Source organism: Bactrocera oleae, chromosome 2 (genome assembly GCF_042242935.1).
Source record: "Bactrocera oleae isolate idBacOlea1 chromosome 2, idBacOlea1, whole genome shotgun sequence".
Taxonomy (NCBI): domain Eukaryota; kingdom Metazoa; phylum Arthropoda; class Insecta; order Diptera; family Tephritidae; genus Bactrocera; species Bactrocera oleae.
The window spans coordinates 30,205,936-30,225,868 of NC_091536.1; the positions used below are offsets into that span (position 1 = coordinate 30,205,936).

General features: G+C 33.2%; 1 protein-coding gene across 1 annotated transcript; it reads left to right on the top strand.

The window, feature by feature from the left end:
• Positions 1-17,072: 17,072 nt before the first annotated feature.
• LOC106623725 (fork head domain-containing protein FD4) lies at positions 17,073-19,184 on the top strand. The gene has a single exon (XM_014243327.3). It carries the CDS (start codon positions 17,314-17,316, stop codon positions 18,418-18,420), a length of 1,107 nt encoding a protein of 368 aa, XP_014098802.1. The 5' UTR covers positions 17,073-17,313; the 3' UTR covers positions 18,421-19,184.
• Positions 19,185-19,933: the final 749 nt, after the last annotated feature.

The window sequence follows — 19,933 nt, forward strand, 5'->3', positions numbered from 1 at the left end:
TCGTATGAGTACTTAACTCTTTTATGATAATAAGAGTTTTTATTTTATGAAATGAATTAATTACGCGTATTTCGTGTTTTATCGCTTTTTTTTTTCCTTTAATATTATTTAATTGATTAATATTAAACGCAAATGTTTTTTATTTTTACTTTTATTTGTAAGTATTATGTGTCCGTAATTCCTATAGGGTATACCTATAAGCGGATCAGCTGATACATATGTACTTGTCGTTATGCGCAATTGAGAGCTCGTCTTAGAGATCAATGCACTTTGTACATATGTATGCATGTAATCTATTATGTTTTAATATGCTTTGCGCAATCCTGCTTGTTTTTGTTGGTCAAAGAACAAGGGGTATTGCGAGTATGTGCCAATGTGGACTTAGAATATTATATGTATATATGCAATCCTACTTGTTTTTGTTTAACAAAAAACAAGGGGTATTGCGGAATATTTGCCAATGTGGACTTTGAAGCGAAGTACTTATGTATTTTTGTATACCTGTGTATATATACGCAGTGCGAAAAGACCGCGAAAAGGAAAGAATATACCGCAGGTATTCTTGTAAAATGTATGTATATACGTATGGATTTCACGTAATATATTTTTGCGGAATATATATACGCAGTGCGAAAGGACCGCGAAAAGTAGAATAATTTACCGCAGTTGTTCGAGTAGAATTAATATATATATGTATGTATATACATTTTTAGTGATATATGTATGTATATATTTATATATGTTAAATATAATATATATTTGTATATGTATGTTAAAATTTATTTTGTACGTTTTGGCATTTGTTTGTGTTTTTTTTCTTTTGATTTGCCTTTGCTTATTTTACGCAATCCTGCTTATACTTGATTAAGGGGTATTGCTGGAAATTGGTGCAAGTAAATACTTGAATTATTTAGTTTTAGAAATGTTTTTGTGTATTTGACACAACGGTAAGCATTTAGGTAATCAAGAGTTCGTTGGATATATATTTTTTACCAAACTGTTTTATATCTTAGCGGTATTTTGGTTTTTACCGGAAAAGAAACCGAAATATAGAAACAGTTTGGTAACCGCTTTTTTTATTATTGCCTTTATTAAGACGGATTTTTGTAAAAAATAAACCGCAAAGGCATAAATTTCAACATACATATAATATTAAGAGGATATATACATATACTAAATGGAATCGATACGACTCACTTTGGGGTTTCCGCCAAGGGGTTTTGGGGACAATATTTTAGCTATGTGCCTGTGCCTGTGCGTGTGCCTTTCGTTGTTGCCCAGTCCTTTGCTGCTTGGCTGCGGTGGGTGATTTTGGTGAGCTGGAGTGGTTTGGTTGTTGTTGTTTGCTGGTACGGTTTTTTATTTATTTAGTTCGCGCCCGTTCTGTATTTTTATGTATGTATTTTTGTTGTTTTTTGTTGAAATTCGCGCCCGTTCTGTCTTATTGATTATTTCCCGCACGTTGTTGGTTTTTCTTGCTTTTTTTTTTTTTGTTATGTATATATGCTTGTGCCACTTCACTTCACTCACCTTCTTCTGTTCTTCTTTTTTTTTTTGTTTTCTATGTGTATATGTCACTCCACTGTACTGCACTTCTATCTATGTAGAACCTCTTTTTTTTTTGATTTTTTTTTTTTTTGTATGTGTATATATGTTTTTCACTGCACTGCACAGCACTTATGTCGTTTTTTTTTTGTTTTCTATGTGTTTTTTTTTTTTTTTTTCACTGCACTGCACAGCACTTATGTCTTTTTTTTTCTCGAATTTATAGGTTTTTTTTTTTTCACTCCATAGTGCCGCTCACTATGGCTCGAAGGACCAATATTTAATCGTTTCAGTTAGACACTCACCTTTTTGCACTTTAAAGAAAAATAATACGGCGTATAAAAAAAGGAACACGGGCGGAAACTTGCGGACGTCTGATCGGGGCGATTCGCTGGTGAGAAAGAAAGTTTTTGGTCTATTGTTACTCCCTTTTGAGTGTTGGGTAGTGTAGAGTTGTGGTAGGATGTGATGTGTATGAGTGGGTGGTCTGTGTGGTGTGATGTCTGCGGGTGGAGTCCTCTTGTGGATCGTGTTGATGTGGTGTGTTGGCGCTCAGTGGCGCGTATGGAGGGGGGAGGCGTAACTCATCTAGCCAATAATGAAGACCAGTTTGAAATTTACCAGCAGCCGGAAGACGACGATGTAGAGGAAGAAGATGATTAAAATTATAAATTGTAGTTTTTGTACCCTTTATTGCATTTTTTTACTTTTAATAAAAATAAATGTATTGAATGATATTTTTTAATATATTTTTTATATTTTTTTTTATCATGTAAGAAGTTATTAATATTAATAAGGTTTAAATTCAAATATAATTCCTATATTTTCATTAACAATTCTGCAATTTCATGGGCAGGTAAGTGTTGTTAAATAAATTAATACTGAATAAAAAGTGGATAGGTTAGGAAAAAATGATAAAATATAATATAATATTTAATAAAAATTGACAAATATTTATAATCATTGATTTATCGATAGTTCATCAACTATATATGGCGCGTTTTTGATCGGAGACACCGGTTGACCTGAAGTGATGCTGTGACCGCGCGCTCTAAGCCCTCTATCTCGAAAACGGTTCACCGTATGAAAAAAATTTTTAAACAAAATTTGTAGAGAATTTTATATTCTACAATATTGATAATAAATACCAATAGCAAAAAACCCATAGGAAATGAGATATTTACAAAAAAAAGCGCAAAAAACCGATTTTTGTGACCTTTGACCTTGAATAGTTGCGTACACCCTACCATATGTAGGTTTTGAGACAACTTTTAGGGTGTCAATATACAAGTATTTACAGACTTACAGCTGGGTATCTGAATTCCGAGATTCTTTCCTAATTTAAGCTTAAATGACTGGACTATTATGTGCTTGTGCGATTGAGAGCTCGTCGAAGAGATCAATACACTTTGTACATTGGTTTGCACGAATTGTTTGTGCGTAGGTATGGTGATGTTCTAATGCAATTGAGATCTCGTTGAAGAGATCAATGCGTTTTTTTTGTATGCAATCCTGCTTGCTTTTGTTTGCCAAAGATGCCGTAAGTATATATAAATTGCGCTTCTATATTTTTGCAATAGAAAGAGAGCGTGAAAACGATATTAATAATATGCAGGTATATCCCGACTGCACGTATATATACCTATATATATGTTTTTAATAAAGCAATTAATGTAGCAATGGTTTTATGTTTCTTATGCACTTTTAGCTAAGTTTTGATATATACGTATATGTATATGTATAATAAGAATAAGTAGGTATATTATATGCATTAAGTAAACATGCTTTAATGTATGTTTGATGTTTTCTCCTTGTTTTGTATTTATGTAATTGTTTACGTTTTATAATTTTGATTTTGCCTTCGCTTGCTTATTTTAAGCAATCCTGCTTATAGCTTTCTTAAGCATAAGGGGTATTGCCGGAAAATTTTGGGAAGTAAATATAATACTTCAATTTTGGTTTTAGAGGAGAGTTAAGCGTGTATGAAATACACGAATGTAAGCATATACATATAGGCCTTCAATTTATACTTATTTATTTAGTGATAGATATATATGTATGTATATTAGAATATACCACTGCCGAGCCACTGCAATTTCTTTGTTTTTCACTCCACTGCTTTAATTTTGTTACTAGGACGTAAAATTATAGTGCCTTTCGTTTAGGCTCCAAGAACCATGAAAAAATGGGTGCCCAATTTATTTAAACTGCCCACTGAATTTAAATTGTTGATAATTCACTTACACTCGCGTTAAATATTATACATACTTGTATGTATGTAAGTGAAAATGCGGTTGATTTCGGATACGAAATAAAAGGAGTCTTTCATTTTATAACACAACAAGATATTAATGTTACAATTAAAATAAATACTGATAAACGGGTCTGAGGGTGAGCGAAGTGATGCGTCACTTTGAATTCCGCCAATGTCCGGATTCTCCTTCGGCGGATCGAGATAGGTTAACGCGTGTCGCATCAACGTGTATAATCGATGTCGAGTTGCGCGCAGGATCACTATTATTTCGAATGAGGTGTATCTGCTGCCGAGATTATCCTTTTTGTTTGCAGGCCTGATGCTTTGGTGTGTTGTGTTGTTCCGTGTGGTGATATATAAGGGTGGTGTATTGTAGGGGGTCCCATTATTTTGCGGGTGAAGCGGTGTACTTGGCGGGAGGATTTTATACTCATTTAAACACTGGTTGTATTGACACTGGTATCTTACAGTGCGAAGATGGGCGAAAACTACTTTCCATATGACTAAATCTTAAATTCCATCTAGCTCTTACATTTTACAATATAAAATTCATAAACCAATGAACTTATCGCAGAAACATTAAGCTCTCAGATGCTAAATATGTGGACCTGAGTGCCTATGGCTCACTTTTTATCGACAATAGCGGTCAATCTCTAAGATATTCAATGAATCTTAAAGAACGTCTTTTCCTGATGCTAAAAATGGGTAAAATCGGGTCATTAGTTCCCATAGCCTCCATATACTTATTATAAAGATTTTCAAAACTCCGATTGATATTATACCCTATATATTCATCAATATGTTAGGTATTTTTATGAAACTCAAGGAACATCTTTTTCTAGTAACAATGTGTCTTTATGCCTAAAATGGATAAAATTGGATCAATACTTCCCTTAGCCTCCACATACTTAATATACGGAAATTCATATATCCGGTTTATTTTATACCGTATGTATCGGTTAATACGTAAGATATCGTACTGAAATTCATAGAAAATAGCAGTGTATGCTTCTGCCATAAATGTATCAAATAGGTCGAATACCTCCCTTATATTCCAATTATCCGGTTGACCCTATACCATATAGATTTGTTCAATTTAAAAATTTCTAACATCCGTTTGCCTTGTGTGTGAAAATAATAACGGGCATTTTAATTTTTTTTTTTTTGAAAAAAATATTTACTCGTTTGCCTACATTAATTTTGTCACCTTCAAAATAGTCCCCATTCGATATTATGCACTTATGCCAGCGCTTCTTCCAATCGTCAAAACACTTCTCAAACTCGATTGGGATAGTCTTTAGCTCTTTCAGCGATGAGCATTTAATGTCATCTATGCTTGTAAAAGGTCGCCCTTTAATGTTCTTTTTATATTTGGGAATAGGAAAAAGTCGCGCGTCGCCATGTCTGAACGATTCTAGCAATCTATCGCTCATTCTACTTTGTTCTGACATCCATGTTCGCCACAATGTAAAGTTTTGCAACGCCTGAAAGTATTTCCTCGCCTTTGGTCTTTGCATATTGCGAGAGTATGAAATGTTCGGAACATAACGCTTTGTTCTGACATCCATATTCACTACAATATAAAGTTTACAACATCTGAAAGTATTTTCCCGCCTTTGAGCTTTGCAAATTGCGAGAACTTAGCCTTTCCTTATAACGGGTCATCTAAGGTAGAGGTATTGTTTGGAATTTCTTCACGCCTGAACAACGTTTACAACTTTATTACGAAAATTGAAGTTCTGTAAAGAATGTGTTTCGTGCGCTTTGCTCGACTTATGGTCAACATATTCGGACTACTGAGGTACTGTTCTCAACACCATCCAAAATGTTGAGACCCCGCATCCATTATTGATTAATATTTAACCGAATAGACCACATCCAGCACGCAGGCAGTAAAATATAGCGGTCGTAGCTGAGAGTGTGCACGAAGACCGTGGAAAGTCGATTCGACGCTGTTCGCAGCAACTCGAACTGACGTATGGAACGACAACGGTTTGGTGTGGTGTGTGAGCCAGGGGAAGCGCCATGATAACCGACACTTCCCACACATCGCATCAATCAATGGTTTTATTGCGAGAACGCTTCAGTGAGCAAATAATTTCACGTATTCGGCCGGTCGGACCAAAATTGTTTCATATCACACCGTTAGACTTTTTTCTGTGGATATATGTAAAGTCTAAAGTCTATGCGGATAATCCCGCTTCGATTCAGGATTGGAACAAAACATCACGCGTGTCAAACGCCAGTTACCAGTCGAAATGCTCGAACGAGTCATCGAAAACTGGACTTAACATTTAAAAGAGATAAACTCAAAAAATAAAAGCCAAAGAATGTTCTTTCGAACGATAATAAACATTCCCCATTAAATTTTAATTTTCTGTGTTTTAAATACTTCTCATTTAATGGAAATAATGGACGCATTTTTTTATTTTGGAAGTTGATTGTCAGGAGAATTCAGATGCATTGCTTTCAGGGCTGTAAATGTTTTAATTCAAAAATTTTGCATTAAAAATTAAATTTTAATATTTTAACCCCAATGTAAGTAATAATTAGATTTTCATTTTTTAATCCCGATGTAAGGTTTCAAAATTTAATTATTTTCCAAAACCGATGGTTGGATTATAAATTAAAAATCTAATTTCAAGGTCATGGCAGGGAAAATACCTTTGGGTGTTAGCGAAAAATTATAACAAAAAATGTTGCGAAAGCATTAACATTCATTATTCGACGAAAGCGTGAATGGATTGCAATCAAATTTGGTATTTTATTAAGTTATATAATAGGTCACACATTCACTTAGTTTTATTAACACGTTTTACTTCGCGTATGAGAAATATGTGATATAAACTCAATCGAAGAGTCTAAATTTAATTTTAAACAAGTAAGGAAGGGCAAAGCTCGGATGTAACCGAACATTTTATATTCTCGCAAAGTCAAATGGTATACTCGTTTGAGATTTCTTTGTGGATTGACTGATATTTTCGGTAGAAGGTCAACTATAGGCACTGGGGTCAACATATTTAGTACTTAGGGGCTTGAACAGTTTTGGTTCGATTTAGACAATTTTTGGTCACAAGGTGGCATACTTTAAACGCATTATTCACGCAAAGTTTTACCCCGATACAATCAGTGCTGCTTGATTTGCATAGTGGAAAGTGAAAAAATCAGATGAAATTTAAAATGGTGTTATATGGAAAATAGTCGTGGTTGTAATCCGATTTTCGCCTATAACATAGAGATATGAGAAGAATGTTATATACCGAATTTGGTTGATATTGGTTAAGCAGATCTCAAGATATGGGTTTTCACCTAAAAGTGGGCTGTGCCACGCCCACTGTCTAATTTTGAACGCGGTTCCTATAAAGTCATCTCATACCATCCCTGTGTTAAAATTTAATGGCTCTGGCGTGTTTAGTGCTCGATTTATCGCGCTTTTAGTATTTTTTAACAGTACCGTTATATAGGGAGTGGGCGGGGCTGCCACCCGATTTAAACTATTTTCACACTGTAGGTAGAGGTTCTAAAAACATTTGCTTCTAGTTATTATAACATTAGCGGTTTAGGAGATATGCACATTAAACCCATTAGGGGCGGGACCACGCCCACTTTAAAAAACAAAATTCAACTGCAGATGCCCTTCCCTAGTGTGATCCTGTGTACCAAATAATAGTATTGTATCTTATTGCGGAGCTTAGTTATGGCAATTTATTTGTTTTTGAATAATGGCGTTTTGTGGGCGTGGTAGTGGTCCGATTACGCCCATCTGCAATACCAACCGTCTCACGGTACCAAGAAACGTGTCTACCAAGTTTCATAAAGATATCTCAATTTTTACTCAAGTTAGAGCTTGCACGGACGGACGGACGGACAGACAGTCACAAGTTAAGAAAACTTCATAGCGTTAAAGTCAGTTGCAAAGTCGAAAATCACTATACAAGGCTTATTGGATTAACCTTTGGCATTACTTAGGTATGCTCGAAAACATATTTTCAAGCAATTCATAAATAACTAACTCACACACTGGCAGTCATATTCGGGAAAAGGTTTGTTAATCCAATCAGATTCTGTGACACCAATGAAAATCATAATTGGTTTGCAATTCTGACAATTAAGCAAATCTGTCCACAACAACCCTGACTATTATTAAAACAACACGCTCTCTCAATTTCATTAAAATAGCTCACATATTGGCCAATATATGTATGTGATATATAGTCAATTGAAAGTTCGAAAATCTTTTTGTTAGGTATATGAGTCTAAGGGAGTGTTGACCCAATTATATCCATTTTTGATATATTCTCCTCGAATATCAATAATATGAACCATTTGGATCCGAATTTGAAAATTTTTAGACGAAAGATGGCATACCTCAAAGGCACTATTTGTGCAAAGCTTTTTCTCGACATATTTATTAGTGCTTGGTTTGTATACTGGAAAGGAAAATAATAAGATGGAATTTAAAATTGTTATATATTAGAAGTAGACGTAATTCTAGTCTGATTTCGCGCATTTTCGCACTATGGTAAAACATAGAAATGTCATAATAATGTTCTGTAACGAATTTGGCTTAAATCGATCCCTTAGTGATTCATAGATAGATACTCTGTTTCTACATTGCAAAGCGTTCAATTCGTTTACCTTGAAGAAAAGTAAGAAAAAAAATCTTAATGGCAACACTTCAAGCTCTTAAGCTGTAATTTTTTGGCTGTGTACATTTGTGTTTTTATTTTAAAAAATTCTTGAAGTTTAATTGATTTTTTTACCGTGTTAATACAATTTTTAGTGATTTAACTCTCAGTTTCATGATAAGTATTAAATGTTCTTAAGTTTTGTGCGGTATTAAAAAGTCTAAACTTTCCAATTTTTGGTGCGAGTCAGCTTTTTGTTTCATTTTGTTTTATTTTATTCTATTTTCTCTCTTTGTTTATCTTATTTTCTTCTTTATTCACAGCTGTGTTGCGTTTAGCTTTTTATTTGTTACAGTGCTTCTAAAACTGCTCGCTATATTGCTTTTTCAAATTGTCTTGGTTTTAAACTTTGATAAAAAAATATTGTTCTTAATTGAATTTATTATTATTAATATTTTATTAACACACTAATTTATTATTTATCTATTAAATTTTGTTCTACTTACTCTTTTATTTGATCTTCATTCTTGTAGTTTATTATGTCTTGTAACTTCCCCAATTGTAACATTAAAGGCGAGTCAGATCGCTACGTTTCATGCTGGCTTTGTGATGGGCTTGCCCATATTAAATGTGCTGGACTGACTGGTAGAATCTTAGATTCTATTCTCGACTGTAAGGGATTGCGTTGGTCCTGTTTAAATTGTAGATCTATTGAAATCGATCTATTTAAAGTTTATAGGGAGACACGCAATGGCTTTAACGAAATCGAACGACGTGATCTTGTAACCCTCACTGAAAAATTTAGGCACTATGAAAAATTGTTCAAATCTTTTAAGTGCCTGAATGATTCTCACGAATCCTCTAAACCTGCTCCTAAGCGTAAACGTCCTTCCGATGAAGTAACACTTAGTTCTTCTGTTCAGAAAAGAACGTCTCCTCCCAATGACCTAATAAATCTCTCTTCTCCTTGCCCTCAAGGTGATAAGCCGTCAACTTCCAAAGAGCTCAATTCCCCAAAAGCTCTATCTAATAGTAATAAGTGTCTCACAATTCCAGAGGCTCCCCTATTAACTTAGTAGCATCAGTTAATAATTTGATAGTTATTCCACCTAAAAAGTCTATATTTATTTCGAGACTTGCCAAAGATACTTTGGTGGAGGGCACTAAATCTTACATTTCGTTACGTTTAAAAATCGATTATATCAATATACGTAAATTTAACTTCAATTATGATAGAAGTATATCATTGTTTAAAATAGACGTATCTCTTGAAACATTCAAAAAGATCTTAGATAGTTCATTCTGGCCACCTGGGGCTTTTGTACGCGAATTTAAACCTAAACTTAGAAGTCAAACTGAGGAAAACATTGTTAAATTACCAAAAGCATCCACCGATATAAAAAACTGATTGGTAGAAATTCGCTAAGCATTTATTATCAAAATGTTAGAGGTCTTAATACAAAATTAACTGACTTGTATTTGAACAGTTCCAATTTTAATTTCCATATAATTGGATTTACAGAAACTTGGTTAAAACCTCACATTTTTGATAATGAGATTTTAAATAGCGAATTTCAAATTTTAGATGTGATCGACTGAACAGAATCGGTGGAGGTGTTCTATTTGCCGTGCATTCCTCTATCCCATCTGAAAATTTTCTTGTTCCAAGGACCGACTCATTTGAATTTAAATGTATTAGAGTATACGTTAATAGTTGCTTTATTTATTTAACACTATCATATATACCACCCCATTCGGACTTATCTGTATACATGCAGCATGCTTCTTTAATAAATAGTGCTACCTCGATGGCAAATAATGCAGATTCAATAATTGTATTAGGTGATTTCAATTTACCGTGTGCTTCGTGGAAACCTTTCGATGACTATATCGTGCCGATTTGCAATCGGTCATGTTTTAATGAGTTTTTCGAAAAAATGTCCGAGTTGGGTCTGAACAAAATTAATTTGATTCCGAATAAATTTGGTAAATGCTTCGATTTAGTATACGTTGATACCTCTGCAAAGTGTTCGGTTATTCAGAGTAATCCTCTTGTTCTACCAAAGGAATCATATCATCCTGCTTTGGAAATATCTGTCGAAATCTCAGGCATTGTACGGGATAATAATCATCAAACTTCGTGCTTCTGTACTCGGTTTAACTTTGCAAAAGCTAAGTTTAAAAAGTTAAATACAGAACTTTCTACAATAACATGGCCTAATTATAATGGTGACATTGAATTGAGTGTCTCTCATTTTAATAACATTATTATGAAATTATTTGAAAAGTATGTTCCAATAGTAATTGTTTATAAAACCACGGACTTATTTTCGAAAGAGTTATATAAATTGAAAAACAGAAAAACTTGGTTCACTTGTCGACTATTCTAAATATTCTCTATTGCGTCGACAATATTTTGACCTAAACAATATTTTTTTTTTGACCTAAACCTAAAGGTGGGTGGTACCACGCCCATTGTCCTTTTTATACTCTCGCAACCTGTTGCTACAGAGTATAATAGTTTTGTTCACCTAACGGTTGTTTGTATCACCTAAAACTAATCGAGTTAGATATAGGGTTATATATATATAAATGATCAGGATGAAGAGACGAGTTGAAATCCGGGTGACTGTCTGTCCGTCCGTCCGTCCGTCCGTGCAAGCTCTAACTTGAGTAAAAATTGAGATATCTTTATGAAACTTGGTAGACATGTTTCTTGGTACCATGAGACGGTTGGTATTGCAGATGAACGTAATCGGAACACTGCCACGCCCACAAAACGTCAGAAATCAAAAACAAATAAATTGCCATAACTAAGCTCCGCAATAAGATACAAGACTGTTATTTGGTACACAGGATCACATTAGGGAGGGACATCTGCAGTTAAAACTTTTTTTTTTAAAGTGGGCGTGGTCCCGCCTCTAATAGGTTTATTGTACATATCTCCTAAACCGCTAATGCCATAATAACAAAATTCACTAGAAGCAAATGTTTTTAGCACTTCTATTGACGGTGTGAAAACAGTTGAAATCGGGTGGCAACTCCGCCCACTCCCCATATAACGGTACTGTTAAAAACTACTAAAAGCGCGATAAATCAAGCACTAAACACGCCAGAGACATTACATTTTATCTCTGAGATGGTATAAATTGGCTTTATAGGAACCGCTTTCAAAATTAGTCAGTGGGCGTGGCACAGCCCACTTTTAGGTGAAAACCCATATCTTAAGATCTGCTCAACCGATTTCAACCAAATTCGGTGCATAACGTTCTTTTCATGTTTCTATGTCATAGTACGAAAATGGGCGAAATCGGACTGCAACCACGCCTATTTCCCATATAACAGCATTTTAAATTCCATTTGATTCACTTTCCAGTATGCAAATCAAGCAACAATGATTGTATCGGGATAAACTTTGCGTGAATAATGCGTTTAAAGTATGCCACCTTGTGACCAAAAATTCTCTAAACTGTTCAAGCCCCTAGGTACTGAATATGTGGACCCCAGTGTCTATAGTTGACTTTTTACCGAAAATATCGGCCAACATCAAACAAGGCGGCAAGATCCACAAAGAAATCTAAAACGAGTATACGAACTTAGCCCTTCTTTACTTGTTTTATATTAAAAAATTTTGTAGTAATACTTCATTGTAAATGAAAAAACGTACATGTTAATTAAATTTTTTAACAAAATCCCTTTAAATATTTTTATAATTGCGTTCACTGAGCCCTCTACTATTAAAATTGATTCTGATTTGTACTTGGAAAGGCATCCCTATACCATTATATAGGGGGAATATTTCACAGTGGGAAGATTGCAATTTTCTGAGAATCATTCACCACGTCTGCGACGAACTGTTTGATAACCATCCGGGCCATTTAAGTTAAACTACGACTTGTCAGAACACATTTTTGATGTCCACTTGGTTTGCGCCCAATTTAGTTTATTTTTAGCCCAACTTAACCTTTATGGTCTATATCATGACTAGATGATTACTGCAACTCTGCTTTAATTTCGGTTGTAAACTTGTCGTTTAAATCAGTACGGTCTTCTCTTAAGCCAGTGCTTCTTTTTCTTACTTAACGTTTCATTCTCTCTAGTTATCCAGTTTTACAATATTTTTCCAAAAAACGTCGCACAGAGCTTCCGTTAAAATGTGTGTGAATTTTCCGAATATACTTGTTTCGATCAGCCAACGAAATAAAAATAGCTTTTTGTGACAAAGAAAGCTACGTTTTCTTCTGCCTAATTTCGTTTCATTTAAAAGAAAACACGAATTGCAAGAACTAATCACACAAGCGAATGCTTTGAAATTAATAAAATTTAAATCAAAAAGTTTAAAAAATTTTTCTGAGTAGCCGTATGATCGTTTTATGCAAATCCGGGCAGTACCCAATACCATCTACAATAAAATTGTAAAAAACACTTGCTGCGGCTTTTTTTGTTTCGCTAGGTGCATGTACTAACTTAGTTTCATTACTAGATTTTACTTTATTTATACATATAAAAATCAACATTATTGACTCAATTGAGATAAAATATAAAATTAATTCACAAGGTGATCGACATATTGGCAATAAAATCTGCTCGAGTTACAAAAATCACTATATGAAGTATATTAGAGTTGGGGTATTTCGTGGACTGATTTTACATATTTTCGGCTTTAAACTATAGTATATCAAGAATTATATATTCACCTAATTTTGCTAAGATATCACAATGAAGGATATATAAAAGGATACATTTACCTGATTTTGTACAAGCGCATGCTGTTATCTTAAAACTATTCTCTCCAAATTTCAATACTAAACCACACAAATTGATTAATATTTCGGTTTTTCGGTCATAGGCACCGGGGCCACATATTCGGGACCTTCGATACATAACATTCTTCTCATATTTCTTTGTTATAGTGCGAAAATGGGCGAAATCGGATTACAACCACGCCTATTTCCCATTTAAAATCATTTTAAATTTTATCTGATTCTTTATGAAAAATTTGTTTAAAGTATAACCAAAACTGTTCAAGCTCTTAGATACTGAAAATATGGACCCCAGTGCCTATGGTTGACTTTTTACCGAAAATATCGGTCAATGTGTAAGGTACTTGTATATAGTTGAAATTCATATAATAAAATAAATAAATGAAACTCTCGACAATAGTATGTTTTTGTGTCAAAAATGGGTTCAATCGGATTAATATTTCCTTTAATAAAAAATTTTGCCAACACCTGAAGTAATTTCCCGGCCTTGGATCCTATTGCGTGAGTATAAAATGTTTGGCTTACACGAACTTAGAACTTCCTTACTTGTTTAATATAAAGTTTTGCTAGCAGCTGAAAGAATTTCCCGGGCTTTGATTCTTGCATGTTGAAAGAGTATAAAATGTTCGGTTACACCCGAATTTAGCTTTAAATTAAAATCAATTAAAAGAAAATAAATATAAAGCAGGAAAAAGAAGCCAAGTTGCTTATAACAGCAAACAGTATTATTATATTTTATTACCTGAGGAGGAAAATCAATATTTTACACTATCTCTAGGGGCATTAAAAATTACCAAGCAGAATAAATTGCTTTATTTCAAGCAAAGGGCTTTGCAACAACATTTTTTCCATTTTTCGTTTTAAATTGTTTCATTTATTTTGATTTTTAATATTAATATTTATAATGGCAGAGTGACAAAAACCATATGATTTTGGCAGAAGAGCTTAAAGATTTGGGTGTGTTCAGTGCAATCTAGCGTAGTACATTACTACAGTTACAGATAGTTTCTTGAGCTCTATTGTAGTACAAAACTGCATTTGCTTTGGAACGAAAATTTAAAATTCGGTTGACACACATATGTATGGCCACCGTAACATTCTACAATATGTATTATATGTCTGCCATTGACATAAGGAATTTTTAAAGTAATTTTTTTACACCTTGGGTTACATTGCTGGCATTTTAGTAATTTTAGCATTTTAGTCCCTAGCTTTTTTTGGAAATATAATATAGCCTATGTTCACGGTTGAGAGTGTAACTTCCCAATGGTGAAATAATTTTTCAAATGCGTCGAATATTATCGGAGCCTATTCAACTCAAACAAACATCAAACATTTCTTCTTCATAGTATTAGTATAGATAACCCTATATATATCTCGATTAGTTTTAGGTGTTTCAAACAAACATTAGGTGAATAAAACTATTATAATCTGTAGCAAGTGTGCAATAGTATAAAAAGGTTGCATAAGAATTGAAAATTCATTATTCTATGTTTTCATCATTGAATTACATTAGAGTATTATTATATTTTATAATTTAAATCAAAATTAACTCAACCAATGAGTCAAAATTTAATATATTGAGTATACGAGAAAAACATCAACCAGAGGAACTAAAATCATGGATCAGAGTTTGAAATTCTTATATTAGGTATATTTACTTAGGACCTCACATATTTACCAATGCACAGATTAACCTTTGCTAGCGATTCTTTATTAGATGGACTCCTCCCTTCAGCGGACATTTTTTCATGTACAGTTTTATGTGCAATTTTTAGAACAAACGACCGTCCCTTAGACGGACTACATCTTAGGCGGACGCGGACGATTATTTGCTATACTATTGAAAAAAAATCTCCACGGAGCGCACTCGAACGTTGTCTCAATGCACAAATATTATGTTTTAGCAACAAATCCAACCACAACCATTGTTGGGCGGACGCAAACTCCTCATAGGTGGACAAAAGTAAAAAAAGTCTACGAAATTTTCGTTAGATACGTATTGAAGTTTAAAAAACATCATAGCGGTAGCATAGATACGTATTAATGAAATGAAAAAGGGGACTCCCCGAATAAAACCAAAGTTAGTACCCATGAAATTTCGTAGTTTTTTTACTTTATATGAACAATTTAATGTAAATAATAACAAAGAAGAATAATGATATAGACGTTTGAGGACAATGTTGAAATAAAAAGATGGTTTGTGAAATCAGAAGGCGGGGAGTGGAATTGATGAAATATGTTTCCCGTTTTTGCAAGTCGAGAAGCCTCTTGTTAGTAGAGTTTTTGCACGCCGGAGAGTTTTTGCGTCTACTGATATTAAAATCTTTCCAGTAAACTTTCAGTCAAAGTTAAATATGTTAGCAATGTTGACTTCAAAGTTTTCATTACCAAAAACACTCGGAGAGTATAGTCCGGATGACTTTTTCGAAATAGACAATACTACATCCACCGAAAACACAGACTCCGAGTTGGATGTTATAATTGACGAAAACTTAGAACATATTGATGACAATAGTACCAAGTATTTCAAATTAAAAAAGAGTTTGCAGCGAAGACCTTATTGTACTTAATCTCCTGCAAACATTGGAAATGCATTTGCAATTGTTTCCTTTTCAAAAAGCAACGATACTTGCCGCAATCGACAATTTCCGAGTTTTTTAATTATAATTGACAGTGAAATACTTATTTATTTTTTGTTATTTCTTAGATAAATGGATGTGTAGATACATATGCATATGTATTTAAATGGTCCTTCGATATTTGTTTGAGCAATATACAAGTAGTCTGACAATTTTTATTTAAATAATAAATTGGAGAGTATTAAATTAAATTAAATTTTTTTTTTAAATTCTGAAATAGCTAACCACTCACATATACTTTAGTTTGACAAGGCTCAAAAATAAGAAAAAATTTATATTAGTTTTCCTATGTAATTTATTTATTTACATATATGGAAAATGAAAAGTTAGAAGCAGGCGCCTCTTACGATACAAATTGAGAGCTAACATTTTTAGAGGTACTTTTGTAAGTTTTTAGCCTGTGCAAAAGTTTCGCAAAATATTTATTATTTTTTAACGTGCCTTAATTTTTGAGATTCTCATTAACTAGCAGCGGCCAATATCGATTAATTGGCGGTAACATCGGTGTCTTTAAAGTATTCAGCCTCTTGGTACTTTTAGGACCACATTTGAACATATGTGTGTATATTTTCAATCCACCACAATTCTTTCAGGATTTAACTTAAGAGCCTTGGTGAATAGGTGATGTTTGATTTCTAGAAATTCTACATTCTACGAACAACCGAAGCCAGCCGATATTTCTGCAGTCAAACGGTCTTCAAGTCTATTAATAACATAATACATTATATTGTGTAATATATTCAGTCGATTTGCGTATTTTGCAACTTTCTCTCTTTGTATTATGTTTTTAATAAATAAACGCTTATTAAAAAAACTACTCGACTATCACTACTAGAAGAATATTAAAAAAACAATGACTAAAAAAAGGGCTGCAGCTTATAAAAAACAAAAATGTTTACAGATAATTTTTAGGCTAGTGAAACTCCTCCCTTGAACATGTCAAAGGGTGGAATAAAACTGTCCATTTTACTGTCACTTAAGTGAATACAAGCTTATTCATAGAGGACTTGTTTTGCTTATTGTACATAAATAAGTACATAAGTATGTATGTAGAGGGGGTGTGAATAAGAACCCATAGAAAAACGAGTATTGTGATGCATCGGACTTTGTGCGTTTCTGGTTGGTTGCGTGGAATCGTGTTTGAACAGTTGCATTTGTGTAACACATAAATGTGTATGTGTGCAGCAGGGGCTGTCGTCAATGTGGCTGAGATTTTGTTTTCGTTAACAGTTCGGCTTCGTTGCTCTTAGTGATATTCGTACAATCGTTTGAATTTCCGCGCACAATGAATGCTAAGAGATAAACGTTGTTTAAACGTGTTGTTGTGAAAATAAATTTAATATTTCACCGTCGGAGAACAAGTGTAAAGTATAATACACAACCAATAAAACAAGTGGGTGTCTTTGTTGTCAATAAAATGCATTATCAATCGAAATAAGCAAAGCAGTGATATATAAGATAAAATTTAATATCTCTAAATTATGCCAAGACCTCCGAGGGAATCATATGGCGACCAAAAGCCCCCATATTCATATATTTCCTTAACGGCTATGGCAATTTGGAATTCGCCTGAAAAAATGTTACCTCTGAGTGATATTTACAAATTTATAATTGATCGTTTTCCTTACTATCGAAAAAACACACAACGCTGGCAAAATTCATTACGGCATAACCTCAGTTTTAATGATTGCTTTATAAAGGTTCCTCGAAGACCAGAACGGCCAGGCAAAGGTGCTTACTGGGCCCTTCATCCACAAGCAATTGACATGTTTGAAAATGGTAGCTTACTGCGGCGTCGGAAACGCTTTAAATTACACAAACACGATAAAGATTATTTGAAAGAGGAACTAGCTACATGGGCGAATCTTAATCGTTTCTTTTTCACGCCACAAAATACGTCAACACCAGCAGAATTATCATTAATAAATGACTCTTCGCTATATTTAACGAATGTAGCAAATATATCTAAATTAACTCAATGTTCTAGCGAAAGCACGCATCCTATCACAAATTTTGCGTCAACTGCTATATCATTAGGATATCCACAAGTATCAATGTCAACAGATAGTGATACAACATTATCGAATATGTTACATCGTTCCCAAGTAATATCACCAATCATGGATGGATCAACCATTATTAACAGATCTCGGCAAAAACGTTCTTTTACTATTGAAAGTCTAATAACGCCCGATAAACTTGATTCAATGTCCGTAAAAGGCATTAACATTGACGATAAATCGTTTACTGAAAGACTGGAAACAGAAACCCTCAAGCATAATAGTCGGACCTTACACAGCTCTATACTAAGTGCTGAAATGAACCATCAACCCCTTCCTCCATTGCACACGATTACTGGAAGTACCCACATGCCCTTTCTGCACTATAATAGGTCGGGAGCTAACTGTATCAATTTGGATCCATGCTTAAATTCTACAACAGTTTACGATATTCCGCTGCACCCAATACTAATGATGAAATCTCCGCTTGGAAATTTACAACCGTTATATTTTGCCAATGTTGATATGCCAACAGACCAACATACGTCAACTAATTCTCGACAAAGTTCCAGCCTGCGAACTGTATGACATCATTAGTTATAATCTTCTATTTTTGAAATAAACTGGAGTCATCTTCTTTAGTTCCTAATGGCTGTTATGCATATATGTAATGTATTATTTTTTAAAATAATTTTTTATATATTTCTCTCTGTATATAAAATTTGATAATACAAAACCAATCATTAAAAAAGCATGATGTTAAGAACCAAATACTCGCCAATTAAAATTTAATTAAAGCATTTCTAGTCTACCAAAATATTAATTTTGTGGGTATATTAAAAGCTGTAATGTGTCTAATATTTATCATACCAAATTCGAATATATTATTTAATTTTTGTTTGAAAGAGTAAAAAATTTTGTAACCAAAAAACTAATAATTTAGCCGACGGCAAATCAAACTATCAACATCAAAAGGCGCAATTAGGAACTACAATATTATTTTATGGAAATTGGCAAAATTGCTGATTATTTTACATTTTAGAGTATTAATGCGGATTTCAAAAATCGAATTTTGAAAAATCTCAGAAAAAACTTGTGTAAAATGATGTACAACATGCAAATATATTCTCGTCAATTCAAATAATAAATAATATTAAATGATTGCTGATTAAATGTTTGCTAATCTTTTTAAAGCAGAATAAGAAGAGTATCTGTATGTGGAGGAGCACAATGTAACACATTTACTATCTTTCATTAAGACTTATTTTATAAAGTTAGAAACAAATTACATCCTTTTTAAAGTACATATTTTAAATATATAAGTGAATATTTAGAGGTTATTTACCGTTTTGTCAACTTTGTCCTTATTATTTATTTATTTTTGATAACAATACATCATTATTCTTGCTGAATTCAAATATCCAGTGTTATTGGAAACGTTTATCTTAATTTAGCAGCTTTTAAATTAAATTTTTTTATTTATATTAAAAAAAATATTTATATACAATATATATAAAAAAAACGGAAAAATCGCATAAATTTTCTACAGATCATTCTGAACAACTTTGCGTTACAATATATGGGTATAAAACCGGTTTCGAGCCAGCGATTTTTAAGGCGAAGTTTATCTTCCAGGAATTATATTGATTATTAGTCGGAATCAGCCAGATCGAACAACTATTGTATAACATATATCTCCCATGCAATCTATTACTCAGAAATTTTATTTAAATAGAAAAAAAGGGCAGTGCTTTTTTATTCTAACTTAAAGTATTGGACTTTTGAGTTAGCTTTTCCAAAGGCATGAACGTAAATTTTTTAAAGACAATTTAGACCTTTATTTCAATACTTAAATATTATAATATACGAAAAAAGAATTACTGAACAGTTGCAAGCATAACAAAGAGAAAGGCTATCAATATTTGTTTTACTTAATATAGAAGCGTGTAAACTATTGTTTGTCGTAATGACTATTATTAAAAGATTATAAAAAGTCTAAAACAAGAAAAACCTTAACTTCGGTTGCCCCGAAGCTATAATACCCTTCAAAAATACAAAGGTTTTTTACAAGAACTTGATTCCGATGGTTTAATTTGTACAG